The sequence below is a fragment of the Salmo trutta genome, chromosome 16 (assembly GCF_901001165.1).
Source record: "Salmo trutta chromosome 16, fSalTru1.1, whole genome shotgun sequence".
Lineage (NCBI taxonomy): Eukaryota > Metazoa > Chordata > Actinopteri > Salmoniformes > Salmonidae > Salmo > Salmo trutta.
The window spans coordinates 45,857,931-45,878,591 of NC_042972.1; the positions used below are offsets into that span (position 1 = coordinate 45,857,931).

General features: G+C 43.8%; 1 protein-coding gene across 4 annotated transcripts in view; it reads right to left on the reverse strand.

The window, feature by feature from the left end:
• Positions 1–20,661, reverse strand: part of LOC115150857 (semaphorin-3F) — a 95,357-nt gene that overhangs the window by 3,655 nt on the left and 71,041 nt on the right. For 2 of the 4 annotated variants that reach the window (XM_029694601.1, XM_029694603.1), the window contains 11 exons: positions 16,972–17,088; positions 16,540–16,679; positions 15,009–15,123; positions 6,745–6,814; positions 6,453–6,597; positions 5,989–6,211; positions 4,875–4,963; positions 4,722–4,763; positions 3,410–3,567; positions 2,792–2,859; positions 2,454–2,587 (listed from right to left, as the gene is read on the reverse strand). In XM_029694601.1, the coding sequence (XP_029550461.1) occupies positions 2,454–2,587; positions 2,792–2,859; positions 3,410–3,567; positions 4,722–4,763; positions 4,875–4,963; positions 5,989–6,211; positions 6,453–6,597; positions 6,745–6,814; positions 15,009–15,123; positions 16,540–16,679; positions 16,972–17,088 (1,301 nt within the window). Of the gene's footprint in view, positions 1–2,453; positions 2,588–2,791; positions 2,875–3,409; positions 3,568–4,721; positions 4,764–4,874; positions 4,964–5,988; positions 6,212–6,452; positions 6,598–6,744; positions 6,815–15,008; positions 15,124–16,539; positions 16,680–16,971; positions 17,089–20,661 lie in introns of all 4 variants that reach the window. The other 2 variants (XM_029694600.1, XM_029694602.1) reach the window with 1 other exon arrangement.

Consider the following 20,661-nt stretch of genomic DNA (forward strand, 5'->3'; position numbering starts at 1 on the left):
TGAAGGTGATGTATGGTTTGAGTTACCTTAGGTCATAGTATACCAAAAACCCATATATATATATATATATATATTTTTTTTTTTTTTTTGAATATTTTTTATTTTATTTCACCTTTATTTAACCAGGTAGGCTAGTCTCATTTACAACTGCGAACTGGGCAAGATAAAGCAAAGCAGTGCGACACAAACAACAATAAATAAAGGATAAACAAGTGTAGAGTCAATAATACAATAGAAAAAAAAGAAAGTCTATATACAGTGTGTGCAAATGGCGTGACGAGGTAGGCAATAAATAGGCCATAGTAGCGAAGTAATTACAATTTAGCAAATTAACACTGGGGTGATAGATGAGCAGATGGTGATGTGCAAGTAGAAATACTGGTGTGCAAAAGAGCAGAAAAGTAAATCAAAACAATATGGGGATGAGGTAGGTAGATTGGGTGGGCTATTTACAGATGGGCTATGTACAGCTGCAGCGATCGATTAGCTGCTCAGATAGCTGATGTTTAAAGTTAGTGAGGGAAATATAAGTCTCCAGCTTCAGCGATTTTTGCAATTCGTTCCAGTCATTGGCAGCAGAGAACTGGAAGGAAAGGCAGCCAAAGGAGGTGTTGGCTTTGGGGATGACCAGTGAGATATACCTGCTGGAGCGCGTGCTACGGGTGGGTGTTGTTATCGTGACCAGTGAGCTGAGATAAGGTGGAGCTTTACCTAGCATAGACTTATAGATGACCTGGAACCAGTGGGTCTGGCGACGAATATGTAGCGAGGGCCAGCCGACTAGAGCATACAGGTCGCAGTGGTGGCATATATATATATAATATATAATACGTCTGGGCTCAATGGGCAGAGAGTATAGATCGCAACAGTGTTTTGGGAAAAATACTAGTTTGAGTGATATTGTGTGTGTCATATGTCCTGACTGTCCTGATCAGGTCAGGGTACAGGAGACCACCACCCTACAGATTATCTCCCAAACCCCCAACAGAGGAGGAGAGATCTAGGGGTCTGAAGATGTGGGGGTTTTATGACACCTCATGCCCATAATACAGAGAAATTCCTTTGTCCTAACAATGGAGAACTGGCCTCAGAACATTAAACATGCAATAAAGGGACTTTGGAACAATGGTTTCCGTCAGCCACAATGGTGGTTATGACGAAAAGTGGAATATTAAAATGTATGTAACTTTTGTATTTGTTTTTAAAGGTTAAGAGATGACGTTATTATGAAAACATTGTACCTTTAAGAGTTTTCCCAGTATATGCCTGATGTTTATACATTGTACGCTGTTTGGAAAATATCCAAATCAAACAGAATGTTTTGATAAAGATGAAATGTGAAGTTAGTGTCTAAAATCGGATTTTTAGCCAAATCTAAGCCTTGCCCCCTTTACTTGGTCCGCCCAGAGAATTGCCCTAAAGGCTGTTACACCCACTTCTGACCCGAGGGTATAAGACAGGAGAGTGAAGAATTAACATAGAAGACTATTGACCCCAAGCTGCAGCTAAGGTCTAACAAAGTCGACGAACCCCAAAACGAAACACAAGGTTGAAGACAAAGAAATATTTTTCTACACGAGCTACGGACGAGTAGCTGTGTCTAAGCGGGTGAATTCAAGCCGAACCACCCAGCCTCCACTCTCCATTGAATCGTGGTATCGACACCATTCGAGCCGAAGCTGTGAGCTCTGAGCTACAGAGCTGTCTGTCCTCAGAAGACCCCTTTCCGATCAAGGGTGAGGATCAGACCACTTAGCCAAGAAGGACACTGACATCGTGAGGACAACCAGAGAGTTGCGCCGGAGAACTGCGTCATTTAGAAGCCTAAACGACCCACGCGGAGCTTCCCACCTGAGAACTCCAACACGTAATTACATCATTATATTCTGACCCATAAGAGCGGCAGTTCGGGGCAAGGCTAGTTAAATAAGCATGGCTGACAAATGAACCCAAATGTATATTTCTCTCGTGTACTTCCTTTCTTTCTCTCTCTTTAAAATCCCCATTTTGGGTAACAAGCGCCATAGTGTGTTGGCCCGTTATACTAAGTCCTAATCAATAGCTAGACTGTGTTTTGTGTATGTGCATTTTTATCATCATTTTAGCTTGCTAGTAAATAAATAATCAACTAAGATTGGTGTGGTAAATTCAGTGGTAAAGCCCGGGTCCGTGCAGATTCCCGGATTATACGACTTTCAGATTATGAGACTGTAGAGGAAATTGATTAATTTAGCGACTGTTGTAATCGATATTCTGATATCCTTTGAGTTAATTTGGGAAATAGAAACTCAATCAAAACAATGTTCCCATGGTGCCCCAGGTTAATGAGTTAATAATTGCTTGATTCATTGCTTAATTCAGTTAATCACGTAATTATAAACCGTTAATCATTCGATGAGCAACAGTCGTCACATTAACTAATACAACGTCACGACACATAGATGGCCACTCACCTCTTTCCGGCGGTCACTGTTGTCCCTCTGCAGGTGCCACTTGATGGCGGCGTGGGGAGAACGGGCCTGGCACTCCAGGAAGCTACTGCTGCCCTCCACCCCATACTGCACCATCTCCAAGGTGTTCTTATTAGCTGAGAAAGACACCATGGCAATCATAGATTCAGTATCATTTCCCACAAAGACCAAAAATCCAAAAGAGCAATGTTTTATTTCATATCTATTTGATGAAAATGTTGCCGTGTGATGGCATAAATAAAGTCTATGAATGAATGAGATGTATTCACCACCACTGAAAATTTCTACTCCATCCACCCTCTGGCACACACTGGTCTTACCATTGGAGTTGAAGCCCCTGCACTGCCGGATGGGGTTCCCGTACTTGACGTCCTGCCTCCGGCTGCGTCTAAAGGGGTCAGACCAGTATTCCCGAATAAGAGAAGAGAATAAATTACCAAGCAAATGCAAAGCCATTCAACATTCCATAGAGTCAGTCAACAATCTGCCATAAAACATTGCATGCAGTAGCCATTCAACGACCTATAGTATAGAGCTTTTCAACCATCCAACAATCCATATACCGGAAGCCATTCAACAATCTATAGAGCCAGCTAACAATCCATATACATCAACCATCCAATCTATAGAAACAATTCAACAATATATAGAGCCATTCAACAATATATAGAGCCATTCAACAATATATAGAGCTCTTCAACAATCTATAGAGCCATTCAACAATCTGTAGAGCCATTCAACAATCTACAGTATAAAGCCATTTACACTCTATAGAGCCATTCAACAATCTACAGTATGAAGCCATTTACAATCTATAGAGCCATTCAACAATCTACAGTATAAAGCCATTTACAATCTATAGAGCCATTCAACAATCTACAGTATAAATCCATTTACAATCTATAGAGCCATTCTGAGCAGCTCATGCTGATGCTCACCTCTTCTGCGAGGTGGAGTAGCGGGAGCAGGACTTTCCGTCCCAGGCGCAGTAGGGGTCCCGGGCCAGGCAGCAGTCAGCACACGCCTCCCCGTACACATCACAGCGGTGGAGGGCCAGGTGGGTCACACCAAGCTCAGAAGACACGTAGAGCTGTTGCTGTGAGAGTAGAACGCAAAGGAGGATGTGAGATCCCAGCTGGATAAAGTAGGGGAATATCCAATATTTACCACAGATCAAGTCTCAGTGCAGAGGGTTACAGTGGCCAAGAGTCGGTCAAAGCTATAACAATGTAATGTGATAATATAACTATTAAAACACATGTAAATATAGTTTGCTACTTGGAAGAGTTGCGAGCACACTGGGAAAGCTCATCTTTACTGTATAACTAAGATTTCCATTGTCCCAGGACAATGCACCTTCAGCTTTTACGATCAGCTGTTTTGAATTCATCATTCTTGGCAGCCTGTGTAAAATTGTAACCCTTTCTAAGAAGGATGTCATGTCATGGATCCAAGGCCAACTATTTTAACCACAGCGAAAGACAAAACTAACTTAATGCGTTTACCATATTTCTCTTTTTATTGTTTTGACCAGACTGCAGGCATTCTATGAATTATGAAGGGAAACATTAGTTCCACAGCTTCATATAGGTAGCTCATGGCATTCTTAAATAATGTCCCTTCATTTAATTCACTCCCTCCTCTTTATCCTTCGAAATATATACTACCGTTCAAAAGCTTGGGGTCACTTAGAAATGTCCTTGTTTTTGAAAGAAAAGCACATTTTTTGTCCATTAAAATAACATCAAATTGATCAGAAATACAGTGTAGACATTGTTAATGTTGTAAATGACTATTGTAGCTGGAAACGGCTGATTTTGAATGGAATATCTACATAGGCGTACAGAGGCCCATTGTTAGTAACCATCACTCCTGTGTTCCAGTAGCACGTTGTGTTAGCTAATCCAAGTTTATAATTTTAAAAGGCTAAATGATCATTAGAAAACCATTTTACAATGATGTTAGCACAGCTGAAAACTGTTGTTCTGATTAAAGAAGCAATAAAACTGGCCTTCTTTAGTCTAGTTGTGTATCTGGAGCATCAGCATTTGTGGGTTCAATTACAGGCTCAAAATGGCCAGAAACAAAGAACCTCCTTCTGAAACTCGTCAGTCTCGTCAAACACTCACTGTATTTCTGATCAATTTGATGTTATTTTAATGGACAATTTTTTTTGCTTTTCTTAAAAAAATAAGGACATTTGTAAGTGATTTCTAAGTCTATTAGGTAAGCTTATACAGACATGCTTACCCTTTTGGACGAAATCTTCATTGTTGTAATTGGAGTTGGAACCTGGAATGTGGAGACAATGCATTGATGAGTCTTCTAAAGTATCTTTATTGAAAATAGATGTGGATATAGGCAGAGAGAGAGAGAGACAGAAGAAAGACAGTGAGTGCTCACCTTGAACACCTCAACCTCCTCCAGGACCAATTCTTCAGTCTGCAGGTCGTCTTTGGGCAGAACAATCACCTTCTGAACCGTCCCCCTGTCTATGGCCCAGGGAAACACCTGAGAGTTATTATTACTACACACACCTACTGTGGCTTGACACTACCCTGCCTTGCTGCCTGTCAATCAAACAGCCCTCACTATAGCCCCCTCTCAGTCTGCTTATGTAAAGGTTAATCCTCACTGCTCATTCCATCAGGCTTTATATTTCAGTACTCTTCACCTCTTTCAGACAGCTCTCTCTCAGTGTTCACCTTTGTGCTCCCCTATATGAACATCCTCTCTTTCACTTGCTTAGTACTGCATGTCAACTGTCATGACGTTCTCCTCTTCCTCCCTGCGTCCCGTTCTACAGGAGCCCGGAGGTAGGAATTTCCCCCAGACAGCCCAGCCGCTCCCCAACAGAATGGCATGTTTGATTTCTGCACCCAGGCTTTCCTGAGTGCAGGATACCTGAGATTTATTATGACTCTCAATGTGCCCCAACGCAGCGATGAATGCGTGCTCCTGACGGCGGCTCAAAGGAGAGACATTCCACTGACTCCGGGCACAGTGGAGCATGGTGCACTCGTCTAAAAACCCTTTAGTCTCCAAGAGACGCAGAGCAGAACAAAGACGGAACACAAAAGGGATAATGCGCTGCACGTATTGGAGAAAAAAACGTAAAATCTCTACTGCTGCACTATGCAGGTGGTGAGATTAGTGTAATGGATTTCTTTACTGTAACCCCCCACCTCCATTCCCCCTCCTCTCACCCATTCCCCCTGCCCTGCAGGTAGAGAACTCCAAAGCTTTTACTTCAAGTGAATGACGCAAAGGACGACCCTGTTTATTGGTTAAACATCCATTTTGACAAAAAGGGGTCAGAAGGTTTTCTCCTGGTGATAAATGATAGTGGGAAAGACACCAGGTCCATCTGGCGGAAGTTTACTCCTTTGTATTCCTTTCAGAAGGAAATCTGTTGAGCATCCTTGGACATTGTACAAAGAGTTATAGGAAGTAACGCTAATGTGACTTTATGTAGGCCTACTATATTTCACGTGTATATAGACTACTGACAACTCACCAGTTCCCAGGAACAGCACTTCATAGTTCCCGTCTGCGGCGGCCACCTGGTCCACAGTGATGGTGGTGAACTCGTAGTCCACGTTGGTCCGGACCACCAGGGGGCGCTTATGCATTGGGTACACTGCATTGTACATGTTGGGGTGGTTCCTCATGAAGTTGATGACTTCATCTGGGTAGTCTTTGGTGGACTTCATGTTGGGGGTAAACGTTCCACCAGGGCACTGTGGTTGCAAATGAAACGAACATTAAAACTTTGCCTCTCACCACAGAAACAACAACAACCACTTATCCACAGCATCATCATGGGAGACATGAGGACTCTTATTGCATGAGAACACGGCTATGGAGGCTAATGTTTGTGTCCTGCTTGACAGACAGATGGTTTCTATTTAAAGTCTAAGTGTCTGTTATGCCAGCTTGGTTTGGTATTAACACTCATGGTCATGGGAGGGTGAGGCTCACCGTCCCAGGTCGAGGGTATGGGATCTTCCCAGTGTAGGCCACCCACTGGTAGTTGGGCCCTTCTTTGTGGGCGAAGGGCCCATTGAAGACCTGGCGGATGTCTGCCATGGAGTAGACACACACTGCTGAGCCCCTAAACACTGAGCTGTGTGGAGAGGGGAGAGACAGACAGTTCATCGGGTTAAGAACTGAAACAACTAATAGGGACATCATATGACAACGAAAGTGTATTTAAATAATTATTCTTCAATGTTTCGAATCAAAGTTTCTGAAAGCAATTTTGACCACTCACCCCGAGACGGAAAAAACTCCGTAGATAACAGGATTCTTGGTATCCTGGGTCGGCTGTATGTAAACGTCTCCTTAAAGAGATACACAGCAAGAATCACGTCAGTGCAAAGAGAAGCTAGTGTTTACAGAGGTCCAGTCAATCCGCCCTTCGCTTTTCACACCTTTTGGCAAAACCTGAACTCCTATCAGAACAGCTCTGCTCTTAGGGATGTCAAACAAGAGGAGCAAATGCACACAATGTCTCTCCTCTCCTCTTTTAGAGGGCAGGTCAGAGGTCAGAGGCATGCATTTCATTTCTCTTTATCATCACATGAATCGTTTCTATTTCACTTTGACCTGCATTGTTGGAGCTCGGAGCTTAACATTTTCACTGTACCCTGTGATTAGACCTGCAACACTACATGTAACGATTCAACTTCTAATCTAAATCTAATGTCAAGCTTTGTGTTGCTTGAAGACGTTGTGTGACCGGACCACAGTCATGCAGGGGCAGCAGGTAGCCTAGTGGTTAGAGTGTCGGGCCAGTAACTGAAAGGTTGCTAGATCGAATCCCCGAGCGGACAAGGTACAAATCTGTCATAGGCTAAGGTGAAGGCTACAGTACTGTCTGTACAGTACAATATTTGATAAAACAAAGACAAGGTGCTTCAGAGACCACACCTTTGAACAGTAAGCATTCTATCCGTGAGTGGATATTCCCAACTGAACCCAGAGGGTAAATGAAACTCATTATTGAGCATCTATGTATGCAGAACAATTAATAAAAAAGACCAAACTGGGACACCATATAAAGATATACAACTATGGAAATAGCAATGAAACCCACACAGTCGCCTGAGGTGTCTAGGCTTGAGTGAGACAACATGATTGCTGTGTCACCTGAGAGTTTTCTCCAGAATCTGAGTTATTTAATATGTGACTTTCCACTTCCTGTGTCCAAGGTTGGGAGGGGAGGCAGTTGGGCTTTGTTCTAAGCCCTAGAGCAGGGGTGTCAAACTCAACCCTAGTGTCTGCTGGTTTTTTGTTTTTCCTTTCGATTAAGCCCTACACAACCAAGTGAGGGTAGTTCTTTACTAATCAGTGACCTTAACTAATCAAATCAAGTACAATGGAGGAGTGAAAACCTGCAGACATTCCCCCCGTGGAATGAGTTTGACACGTGCCTTAGAGGAAGATGGAATCATACCTCACATACCTCTGGGGGGTCCCAGAGAGAAACTACACACGATTTGGCCAGTTTATTTCTGGTTGGAGCCCAGGTGGCTGCAGAAGGAGACCTACTTTAGATCTGATTGGCCTCCGGCCAATAGTGATAGTCTCTCCCCGCTGGCCTGCTTTCTGAGTGGCCCACATTCTCCTCTCAGGAGTCCCATCCACCTCAAAGACCAGAACTCAATAGTAAGTCCGACTACTTGTGTGTAGTAGGGGAATGGCCATTGGCCAGAGGATAAAGACACTGCATGTCTACATGCAAGAGCCTGTGAAGAGCCTGTGAGAACTCGAATTGAAAGCATTACCATGCAATGGACACCAATGAGACGTATGATAAATTCTGCATGTCCTAGAGTCTACAATTCTTCCTTTTGCGTAAACTGGGCACATTGTTATTCACTAGGATTAGCAATTCGACATACTTAATAGAATACAGAGAGAAAGGCTGTCAGGGTTGTCATATAACAGATGAGCCCCACCAAGAAACACAGCTGTTCCACTACAGGAAGTGATGAATCAGATACCGTAGACTACACTGCAATAGCAAACAGCCAGAAAACCAGAGCTATCATTAGCTCAATACAGTTGGCTGTCCGAGTCGGTTGTCCCGCAAAAATGTAATTATTATTATGAGATAAGCTACTTGATTTGAATTAGAAATATTCTGACAAAGCAGAGAAGAGTTGGCAACAGGAAGGCTTCTCACTTGCATGTTAGTAAGAGCTGTGAATGAATCCAGACTCCAAAATTGCCCTTTCACCTTCCTACTTTTGTAAGGCAATAAAAATCCTGTCTTTACATTTTTCGTTTCCTCAAAAGTAAGAATGTATTTTTCCTAGAGCTTAGCCTGATATTGCCCTCTACCTCTCCCCCTTCTCTTTCAGTCTTGCTTTCCCTCTACCACTCTTGTTCATCTCTCATAAATTCTCTGTGAAATCCATGCGCAGGTACCTGCGGAATGTTGAAGCAGTGAGATTGATTAGAGTAACTTCAAACGTGTAAATATTGTTGATGCTCAATTTCATGCAATGCACTTCCTTAATTATATAAAACCATACAATCTAAACCTTTACAGTATCCATTTCTATAATTGCTTTGCATTATTCATTTTTGACATGGAATACAAGCACATGTGCCTGGATAAGGGCCTCTACCTTGTGTTTCAATTTACTGGGGGTCATTTGGGTGCAAGTTCTCAAGTAGAGCCAAAATTTTAACTCTTTCCAACTGTCAAACTCTCTGGGTCTCTGGCGTCCCAAGCTAACAGCAGCCACACATAAAACTGTTGCCACACAAGGAATACAGCTGGGCTGGAAGGCTCATCAAAGTTCACAATAATTACCCCAAGGTCCTTACACCAATAGAGAGAGTGAAAATGTTCTCTTTATCCAGGCACATACCATAACTCCACCGCCACCATGGGGCACTCTGTTGAAAACGTTGACTCAGCAAACCGCTCACCCACACGACACCATACACGTGGTCTGCGGTTGTGAGGCCTGTTGGACGTACTGACAAATTCTCTAAAACGACATTGGCTTATGGTAGAGAAATGAACATTCAATTCTCTGGCAACAGCTCTGGTGGACATTCCTGCAGTCAGCATGCGAATAGCACACTCCCTCAAAGCTTGAGACATGTGTGGCATTGTGTTGTGTGACAAAACTGCACATTTTAGAGTGGCCTTTTATTGTGCCCAACACAATGTGCACCTGTGCAATGATAATGCTGTTTAATCAACTTCTTGATGTGCTACACCTGTCAGGTCAATGGATTATTTTGTCTCACTGACAGGGATGTAAACACATTTGTGCAAAACATTTGAGAGAAATAAGCTTTTTGTGCATTTGGAACATTTATGGGATCTTTTATTTCAGCTCATGAAACATGGGTGGGACCATCACGTTGCATTTATATTTTTGTTCAGTGTAGAAGGCACATAGAACTTGTTGCCCTGCAGTACTGGAGTAATCCTTCCATCCTTATTCTCACCTGTCAACACCACAACCTGAGCATGGACCGACAGATGTAGGATCTTCATTTGATCACTCCTTTGTTGCTGAGAATTTTTGTGGCATTCAAGGTTTAAAAAGGCTTCTAAAGTTTGTAATTTCCACTTTAAAATGTCATCCCTAACACCCCCTACAAAATACACTACATGACAGAAAGTATGTAGACACCTGTTCGTCAAACATCTCATTCCAAAATCATGGGTTTTGGAATGAGATGTTCAACGAGGGGGTATTAGTCCTCCTTTGATGCTATAACAGCCTCCACTCTTCTGGGAAGGCTCTCCACTAGATGTTGGAACATTGCTGCGGGGACATGCTTCCATTCAGCCACAAGAGCATTAGTGAGGTCGGGCACTGATGTTGGGTGATTAGACCTGGCTCGTCGGCATTCCAATTAATCCCAAAGGTGTTCGATGGAGTTGAGGTCAGGGCTCTGAGCAAGCCAGCATCCCGGAGTCGCCTCTTCACTGTTGACGTTGAGACTGGTGTTTTGCGGATACTATTAAATGAAGCTGCCAGTTGAGGACTTGTGAGGCATCTGTTTCTCAAACTAGACACTCTAGTGTACTTGTCCTCTTGCTCAGTTGTGCACCGGAGCCTTCCACTTCTCTTTCTATTCTGGTTAGAGCCAGTTTGCTCTGTTTTGTGAAGGGAGTAGTACACAGCGTTGAACGATATCTTCAGTTTCTTGGCAATTTCTCGCATGGAATAGCCTTCATTTCTCAGAACAAGAATAAACTGATGAGTTTCATAAGAAAGTTCTTCGTTTCTAGACATTTTGAACCTATAATCGAACCCACAAATGATGCTCCAGATACTAAACTAGTCTAAAGAAGGCCAGTTTTATTGCTTCTTTAATCAGGACAACATTTTTCAGCTGTGCTAACATAATTGCAAAAGGGTTTTCGAATGATCAATTAGCCTTTTAAAATGATAAACTTGGATTAGCTAACACAACGTACCATTGGAACACAGGAGTGATGGTTGCTGATAATGGGCCTCTGTACGCCTATGTATATATTCCATTAAAAATCTGCTGTTTCAAGCTCCAATAGTCATTTACAACATTAACAATGTCTACACTGTATTTCCGATCAATTTGATGTTATTTTAATGGACAAAAAATGTGCTTTTCTTTCAAAAACAAGGACATTTTTAAGTGACACCAAACTTTTGAATGGTAGTATACTGCTCAAAAAAATAAAGGGAACACTTAAACAACACATCCTAGATCTGAATGAAAGAAATAATCTTATTAAATACTTTTTTCTTTACATAGTTGAATGTGCTGACAACAAAATCACACAAAAATAATCAATGGAAATCCAATTTATCAACCCATGGAGGTCTGGATTTGGAGTCACACTCAAAATTAAAGTGGAAAACCACACTACAGGCTGATCCAACTTTGATTTAATGTCCTTAAAACAAGTCAAAATGAGGCTCAGTAGTGTGTGTGGCCTCCACGTGCCTGTATGACCTCCCTACAATGCCTGGGCATGCTCCTGATGAGGTGGCGGATGGTCTCCTGAGGGATCTCCTCCCAGACCTGGACTAAAGCATCCGTCAACTCCTGGACAATCTGTGGTGCAACGTGGCGTTGGTGGATGGAGCGAGACATGATGTCCCAGATGTGCTCAATTGGATTCAGGTCTGGGGAACGGGCGGGCCAGTCCATAGCATCAATGCCTTCCTCTTGCAGGAACTGCTGACACACTCCAGCCACATGAGGTCTAGCATTGTCTTGCATTAGGAGGAACCCAGGGCCAACCGCACCAGCATATGGTCTCACAAGGGGTCTGAGGATCTCATCTCGGTACCTAATGGCAGTCAGGCTACCTCTGGCGAGCACATGGAGGGCTGTGCGGCCCCCCAAAGAAATGCTACCCCACACCATGACTGACCCACCGCCAAACCGGTCATGCTGGAGGATGTTGCAGGCAGCAGAACGTTCTCCACGGCGTCTCCAGACTCTGTCACATCTGTCACGTGCTCAGTGTGAACCTGCTTTTATCTGTGAAGAGCACAGGGCGCCAGTGGCGAATTTGCCAATCTTGGTGTTCTCTGGCAAATGCCAAACGTCCTGCACGGTGTTGGGCTGTAAGCACAACCCCCACCTGTGGACGTCGGGCCCTCATACCACCCTCATGGAGTTTGTTTCTGACCGTTTGAGCAGACACATGCACATTTGTGGCCTGCTGGAGGTCATTTTGCAGGGCTCTGGCAGTGCTTCTCCTGCTCCTCCTTGCACAAAGGCGGAGGTAGCTGTCCTGCTGCTGGGTTGTTGCCCTCCTACGGCCTCCTCCACGTCTCCTGATGTACTGGCCTCCTGGTAGCGCCTCCATGCTCTGGACACTACGTTGACAGACACAGCAAACCTTCTTGCCACAGCTCGCATTGACGTGCCATCCTGGATGAGCTGCACTACCTGAGCCACTTGTGTGGGTTGTAGACTCCGTCTCATGCTACCACTAGAGTGAAAGCACCGCCAGCATTCAAAAGTGACCAAAACATCAGCCAGGAAGCATAGGAACTGAGAAGTGGTCTGTGGTCCCCACCTGCAGAACCACTCCTTTATTGGGGGTGTCTTGCTAATTGCCTATAATTTCCACCTATTGTCTAATCCATTTGCACAACAGCATGTGAAATGTATTGTCAATCAGTGTTGCTTCCTAAGTGGACAGTTTGATTTCACAGAAGTGTGATTGACTTGGAGTTACATTGTGTTGTTTAAGTGTTCCCTTTATTTTTTTGAGCAGTTTATATATAATAATTCACATTTCCTGTTGCCGCAGGATTACTTTCCTGCTGTAGCAAACTGGCTCAAATGAAGATCCTACACCCGTATTTTGACCAGACATTATAACCCATCAGTAAACTGGAGCCTTGGCATGGAGCGCACCTATACCCAGTTAAACACATGCACTTCCTCGGGGTACAGTACCTGGAAAGTGTGGGCAGTGGCCACTGGCATCAGGTCTGTCTGACCTTTGCTTCCTAGTTCGGGACGTACTGTATGGGTGTACTGTATGGATGTACTGTATGGACAGCATGTGGCTAAGCTGCGTCTGCACTGTTCATTAGGAGACTGCAACAGCCCGTGTCTTTACACATTTACAGCTTTATTAAAGTAATATCCTGAACGGTGCACTGTACATGTGAACCAGTGCCAGCTCTCCGCACTCCTCTAAACCCAGTGTGCACGGCATGTCTGTGTCAACAATGAGCCGACTAATAAAGACACAAAGTCATTTATAACCGTAGAGTACTCTGCTCATGGTTTGGATATCCTTTCATTTACTTGGGCAAAATGGTTATATAGCACCAGTATCTAGGTTTCCATACAATTGGCGGCAGATTTTCATGCAAACATTCTAAAATCTGCATAAAGAAAATATGTGCATTTTCCAACAAGTGGTGTGTTTCCACCAAACTGACTTGTTGCAGATAAAGAATCAGTGTGTGATGACTTAGTGAACACAAAATGTACTTTTTCGCTTCCATGTACTAAAAATCTAAAGTTCAATGTGTTTCCATCGCATTTTAAACTCTACCAATAGTTTAGTCCCAAAAACTGTTGCATTAAAAAGCAAATGTGCCTACTGGATGAGGCATGTGCGCTCTAGACCAGGGTTCCCAGAAGTTGGTCCTGCCCCCCCATTATTGGAAAGGAGAACAAGATCACTGTGCACTTTCACCACCCTGTGAAATTCTCTGTAACTTATTTCATCTTTAGCCTAATAGACTGCATGGTTTCCCGAGTCGTAGTGGGAGGACCACAGGCCATGTCATCGCGTGACTCCAAGTTGACTTCGATATGATGGTTGTTATGTCAATATTTGCGGATAAAGGCATTTCTATCGCCATTTCTCGCGTATTTAACAAATGATCTGTCGGCATTTATACAATTGTACCGAAACTTACTGTTTCCATCGCAGCTGTAGTGATTTTGTTTTATATACGGTATTACTTAACTCGCATAAAAACTTTGGATGGAAACGTTACTGAGAGAAAAAAAACTTACAAGACTAATGCACACGCAAGCAGAATAAATCAACCATAACCTACAACGTAGTTCAATTAGGCATAATGCAAGAGTGCACTCTGGGACTAAAAACAGAGGTCAAATAGAAAGTAACACAAGCTTTTCATTCTTGAGGTTAGGACTTGTCAACTGTAGGCTCGGTCATAGAATAATCAGAACTCTTATCACTCCAACATTCTATTTAGAAGCAGTGAGACAGAGATAGAAAGACATGGTAATGGACTTGAAGTCCTGCCTGGCTACTTGATCTGTCTGCCACGAGGCAGCAAGCCCCTTATATCCAGTCTATTACAGGATGGGAGTGCTTCCCAGACACCTTTTACTGCACAGCAAGGAAAAAGGAGCCTTTTGTTTGAGACATCTTGAAAGAAAATAACAACTATAGTACCGGAGTGCGCACAATTCCCATTACAGCATGCCATATGGGCCACAGGAGGATTGAGAGAAGGTTGTGTAATGGAAGAGGCTGCCATATGGGGCAGAGACTGGGCTGTGTGCAGTGCAGCGCAGTGTAGTCAGGCACTTGTCAGGCGGTGGTATGCAGACCTAAAACTGGCCTTAGATGAGCCTGGGTGGATAGTGCAAGCAGGGTTATAAAAGACAGGCAACACCAACTAGTTCCTCTATCAGGAGTGGTCATTTTCAGTCCTCAGGGGCCTGATTAGTGTCACCGTTTTGCCCCAGCCCCAGCTAACACACCTGACTCCAATAATCAACAAATCATGAGCTTCAGTTTAGAATGCAATTTGATTAATCAGCTGTGGGGGATGGAGAAAAAGTGTGACACCAATCAGACCCCGAAGACTGGAGTTTCCCACCCCTGCAACTGGTCTGGAGTCCGTTCCAACACCATCATCTTTAACTGGTCTCTATTTGACACAGTTTTAATACCAACGAGAAACCTCAAGATATTCAACAGGCTGTCTGGTTCCTCGCTCCTTACTTTGATGTGGATAGCGGATGAAACCACAGTAAAGGGGAGGAAGGAGAACTCACGGAGCTCGTCGAAGTGTGTCTCGATCCCGTCGGCCCCCGGCACTGAGCAGATGAGCCGTGCCTTCAGGAAAGTGCTCCACTTGTTGACCAGGCAGCAGTGTCCACCGTCATCATTCTGCAGAGAGAGGGGGAGGAAGAGGGGGGAGAAAATACAGTCTTCATCACACACACACACACTCACATCCTCTGTCTTCCCACCAAAAACAAACAGGTGGAGCCACCCACATACATTGTACATATTTTAAAAAGCAGGCCGGTTTTGAGAGCGGCCCTGCAAAACGTTGAGAAATGCTTAGTTGTGGGGGGATGAGATGGTAAACACTGTCTCCTCTTATTTAGAGCCTCTCCCATCTGTCATGGAGCAGGGCCAAATTCCAGTCTACTGAGGGACAGCCAAACCCAGTAGATGTGATTTAGAGGTTTCCTCCTCCTTAACCAACACATTCTCCTTAAAGCACGTTCCACTTTGAGGGGGAAAACACACTGCTGTGTCATATATTTAAAAAATATTGCCGTAATAAATAGTTTTCACCACATATATCATTTTAATACCCACACGACTGTTGTAGGCCTGTACATACTGCACACTACCTTCTACACACATGTATTTGGAATAAATCCCTAAATGGGATTTGAAATTGTTTTCACAAACTTTGTACTCCATTTTTAGAGCAATTACGCTGTACAGTTGTTCATGTTTTGGGGTACGAGGAGTGTATAGAGCCAATAAAGTGAACGGCATTAAGAACATCCAGATGTGTATGGAAGTGAGAATGATAGAACAGCATCCCTGGGGACCAGTGTAAAAAACACTGAGAGGGGAATGAGTGTTTGTGTGCAGGGTCACCGCCTCACCTATTCAAATAAACACAGTGGTGAGCTGCGGAAGAATTGGAGCATGCACGCACACACACACACGGTGACTAACTGAATAAACACTACGCTCTCCATGTTTGTAAGCTAAGCCCAGAAAGATGCACCCTAAGCTCCAAGTTTACCCTACAGGGACAAACACATTCCCTGTTATTCGTTTTTGCTGTTCTTCTCAATTTGTAGCTCTGGGGTAGAAGGTCAGGGCCGTGCTTTTATTAAGACAGTGTGTGGTTAATTACCACAGACACTAGAGAATACTGATGTCGAAGGGCTGCTGGGCTGGTTTAGAGGCTCTGGACTTTACCATGCTGTTAACTGAATACCTAATATACTACATCCTTTAGAGTTTTTTTTAAGACTACCAGTCAGGAGAGGTCAGAGGATCATGGGGTCTTAGGTCAGAGTACCATCTCATGGACAGAGGCATGCATTGTACACAGGAAGGTTAAATAGACATGTGGATTTCAGCGAGTTAGTGTTAAGCTAACACAAGTAGTTCCACACCCAGAAAGTCCCAACGAAATTGGTTCCTTTTCCCTTTCTTAATGAAACTAGGGTTTATTTGTCATGTTGTGCATGTCACATGTATTGTTATTTGACAGTTCTGAGGTGAACGTGGCCTCATTATTAGTACACTCCATTCTGAGGCTGTGCTCACCAGGCAGATCCGACCGATGCGGGCCTGAGTCACGGGACTCTGGCCCATCTCAGCAGACGTCTCACGGAAGAAGAAGTACAGCTTGTCGTCATTCCTCTCTGCACTGTCAGGGATGAGCTGCACATGGACAAAGGAAGGGTCTGGGAGAAGGAGAGAGAGGAGTGCGAGAAGTTTAGGAGGAGATTCATTTCACTGAACATCTGGTTAATATCATTTACAAACTGTCTGCATTTTGTGTTTATTAAAGGATTAGACTTTGTAAACATAAATATTATTACACTTTTTCAATAGTTTCGGCTCACATGTTGACAAATGGTACTTTCAAATCCGTGCCATCTCATGCATAAATTACAGCACAGTAGTCTTAATAGCATAAACAAGCTCTTGTATAACACATATCTCGAGTGCCAAAGAAGCCATTTATTTATTTACCATTTAACCATCTGGAGTTATACTGGTCTGTACGCATGGCGGTCTGTTTCCCAGTACGGAAGATGGCAGAGTCTGTTCCCATGAAGTCAATGTAGACCCCAGCATAGAGTTCACCATCTGAGAGAAAAGGAAAAGAGAGACGGAAGGACAGAGGGAGAGAGAGAGATTAATCGGCTGAGCCAAATACTTTTGACTCTTTGATATAAAGCCAGCCACACCCTTGGCATGAAGGACTGAGGTTTCTCCTTACGCAGAACCCCCCACCCCCATAATTAAACCTTTAGTCCCTGGCAGGTCCCCTGACAGGACCCTAGTGCCCAATACCTCAGGGCTTTCCATCCCCTACGTCCAGATACATATCTTTAGACTGTCATCATCACGGTGCCTGTGTAAAAGACATCTTTAGCACATAATGTGGACAAAGACAGATGAACAACACACATTATATTATACACTCATACATAAGGAAGATTGCACGGTTTGCCACTAATCAGGCCTTTTAAAGTTATGCACAGAGAAGGAGGACCATAGTCTTGTTAGTCAGTGGGGAGGCTGGGTGTCGGTCCTTCAGTTGCTGGTTGGGCCTCATATGACAGTAGGTGTCTCAGCATGCATTTGGCAGCTACGGGGAGTTCTCAAGGGTGGGGTTAACAGGACAACAGGGGCTCAGGGCAAACGGAGCAACAAGTAAACTACTAGTATGTACTAACTAGAGTCAATACAGGCAGTTTTGTAATACCGAAAACGCCTAAACTGCCAAAACCTGACAAACCAGAGGCCACCTCACTAAGATCTAACTTTGCCGTGCAAGAGAAACCGCATTGGCAGGTAACAATGGCGGGCATTGCCCCTGAACTTGAGAAGAATTTTGTCATAATAGCTGAGGGATTCAAGACTTAATTTGCTAGAATGGATGCGAAACTAGACAACATCCGCACTCTAGTTACTTCTCAATGCCAGCGGATCGTCGACCTTGAAGCAGCTGCTGAAAATACCTCAGGCCGGGTCTAAACACTAGAAACGACATGCGAAAAGCTGAAGAGAGACAACGAAATGCAATATTTTTAAATGTAATCTTTATTTAACTAGGCAAGTCAGTTAAGAACAAATTATTATTTACAATGACAGCCTGCCCTGGCCAAACACAGCCGACGCTGGGCCAATTGTGCACCACCCTATGGAACTCCCAATCACAGCCAGATGTGATGCAGCCTGGATTCGAACCAGAAACTGCAGTGACGCCTCTAGCACTGGGATGCAGTGTCTTAGAACACTGCGCCACTCCATTACCCTAATAGCGAGGGTAATGGACCTAGACGGGCGCAGTAGGAGACAGAACGTGAGGATCGTGAATTTACCCGAAATGACAGAAATGGACACATACCACTGCTTTTTTCTCCAAGTTCTTTGTGGAGGTTCTAGGGGAAGATGTTTTCCCCTCTCTTCTGGAGCTAGACAGGGCCCACCACAGCCTCATTCAGAAGCCTGGACCAGGCCAGAAGCCTCGCGCTGTCATTGTTTGCTTCCACCGTTACCAAACTAAGGACCTTATGTTGTGGACTGCACGGGTGAAGGGGCCCCTGAAATACCATAGGCACACTGTACACTTCTATGAGAACTACAGCCCTGAGGTCACTAATAGGAGGGCTGAGCTCAAAGACGCCATATCCAAGCTCTATGAACGTGGCGTCCGATCCTACCTCCTCTACCCTGCCCAGCTGAGAATCACCCAAAACGGAGAAGTGGTGCTGCTGCACTCTACCCTGGAGGCTGACAGATTCATGGAACTTGCAGAAAGATCCACTGGGGAGTAGAAGACCTGGAAAACTATGGCCGAAAAACTTTGCCCTGAGTTGCCACCGACTAGCTGGGCTACAACACTGGCTAGTTTGGCTGAGACTGGCTTTGCAAGCAAACCACAAAACTTTTTGGAGATATTCCACTGAAGGTACGGGACTTTCAGTTCATTATTGTCTGTTTATACTAATGGATGTAGGCCTTTCCCTGACAAAAAAATATTGGTCGTCCGGGAGTCATCTGTTCTTTCGACCAATCGATTGGTCAACATTTTTAAATGTGTATTTTTTCATATATGTTTTAATCAAATCAACTATATGCACTGAGCTTGTCTGATGCTTTAAGCACACTGTTTGATGAAATAATGAAGATACACAAATGACTAAAGGTAGCCCGACCGCAACTGATTTGATTGTGGCGGGCCGGGCTCAGACTTGCTGCGCTGTGTTAAACAATTGAAAGCGAGTGACTGTGTGACTAGCACCCGTTATCTCTCCCTCCTCCCTGCTGCAGCGACCACCACTGTCCCTTTTTGTCATTAGCTGTACTCGTTCTAATTTTGCGTTGTGACAATGTCAAGCACTGAGTTGTAATCGTTCCCATATTAAGCACCTTTTATTTTCGCTAATCTACAGTGGCAAGAAAAAGTAGGTGAACCCTTTGCAAATTACCTGGATTTCTGGATAAATTGGTCATCAAATTTGATCTGATCTTCATCTAAGTCACAACAACAGAAAAACATAGTGTGCTTAAACTAATAACAGAAATTATTGTATTTTTCTTGTCTATATTGAATACATCATTTAAACATTCCCAGTGTAGGTTGGAAAAAGTATGTGAACGCCCTCGGCTAATGATTTCAAAAAGCTAATTGGAGTCAGAAGTCAGCTAACCTGGAGTCCAATCAATGAGACGAGATTGGATATGTTGGTTAGAGCTGCCCTGCCCTATAAAAAACACTCACAAAATTTGAGTTTGATATTCACAAGAAGCATTGCCTTATGTGAACCATGCCTCGAACAAAAGAGATCCTAGAAGACCTAAGATTAAGAATTGTTGATTTGCATAAAGCTGGAAAGGGTTACAAAAGTATCTCTAAATGCCTATATGTTCATCAGTCCACGGCAAGACAAATTGTCTATAAATTGAGAAAGTTCAGCACTGTTGCTACTTTCCCTAGGAATGGCCATCCTGCAAAGATGCCTGCAAGAGCACAGCACAGAATGCTCAATGAGCTTTAAGAAGAATCTTAGAGTGCCAGCTAAAGACTTACAGAAATCTCTGGAACACGCTAACATCTCTGTTGACAAGTCTACAATACGTAAAACACTCAACAAGAATGGTGTTCATGGGAGGACACCACAGAACGAAGCTACTGCTGTCCAAAAAAAACATTGCTGCAAGTCTGAAGTTTGCAAAAGTGCACCTGAATGTTCCACAGCGCTACTGGCAAAATATTCAGTGGACAGATGAAACTACAGTTGAGTTGTTTGGATGGAAAACACAACACTATGTGTGGAGAAAAAAAGGCACAGCACACCAACCTCAAAACCTCATCCAAACTGTAAAGTATGGTGGAGGGAGCATCATGGTTTGGGGCTGCTTTGCTGCCTCAGGGCCTGGACAGCTTGCTATCATCGATGGAAAAATGAATTTCTAAGTTTATCAAGACATTTTGCAGGAGAATGTTAGGCTATCTGTCCGCCAATTGAAGCTCAACAGAAGTTGGTTGATGCAACAGGACGACCCAAAATGCAGAAGTAAATCAACAAGAGAATGGCTTCAGATTTCCCCAAAAATATGCCTTCTGGAGTGGCCCAGTCAGAGTCCTGACCTCAACCCGATTGAGATGCTGTGGCATGGCCTCAAGAGAGCAGTTCACACCAGACATCC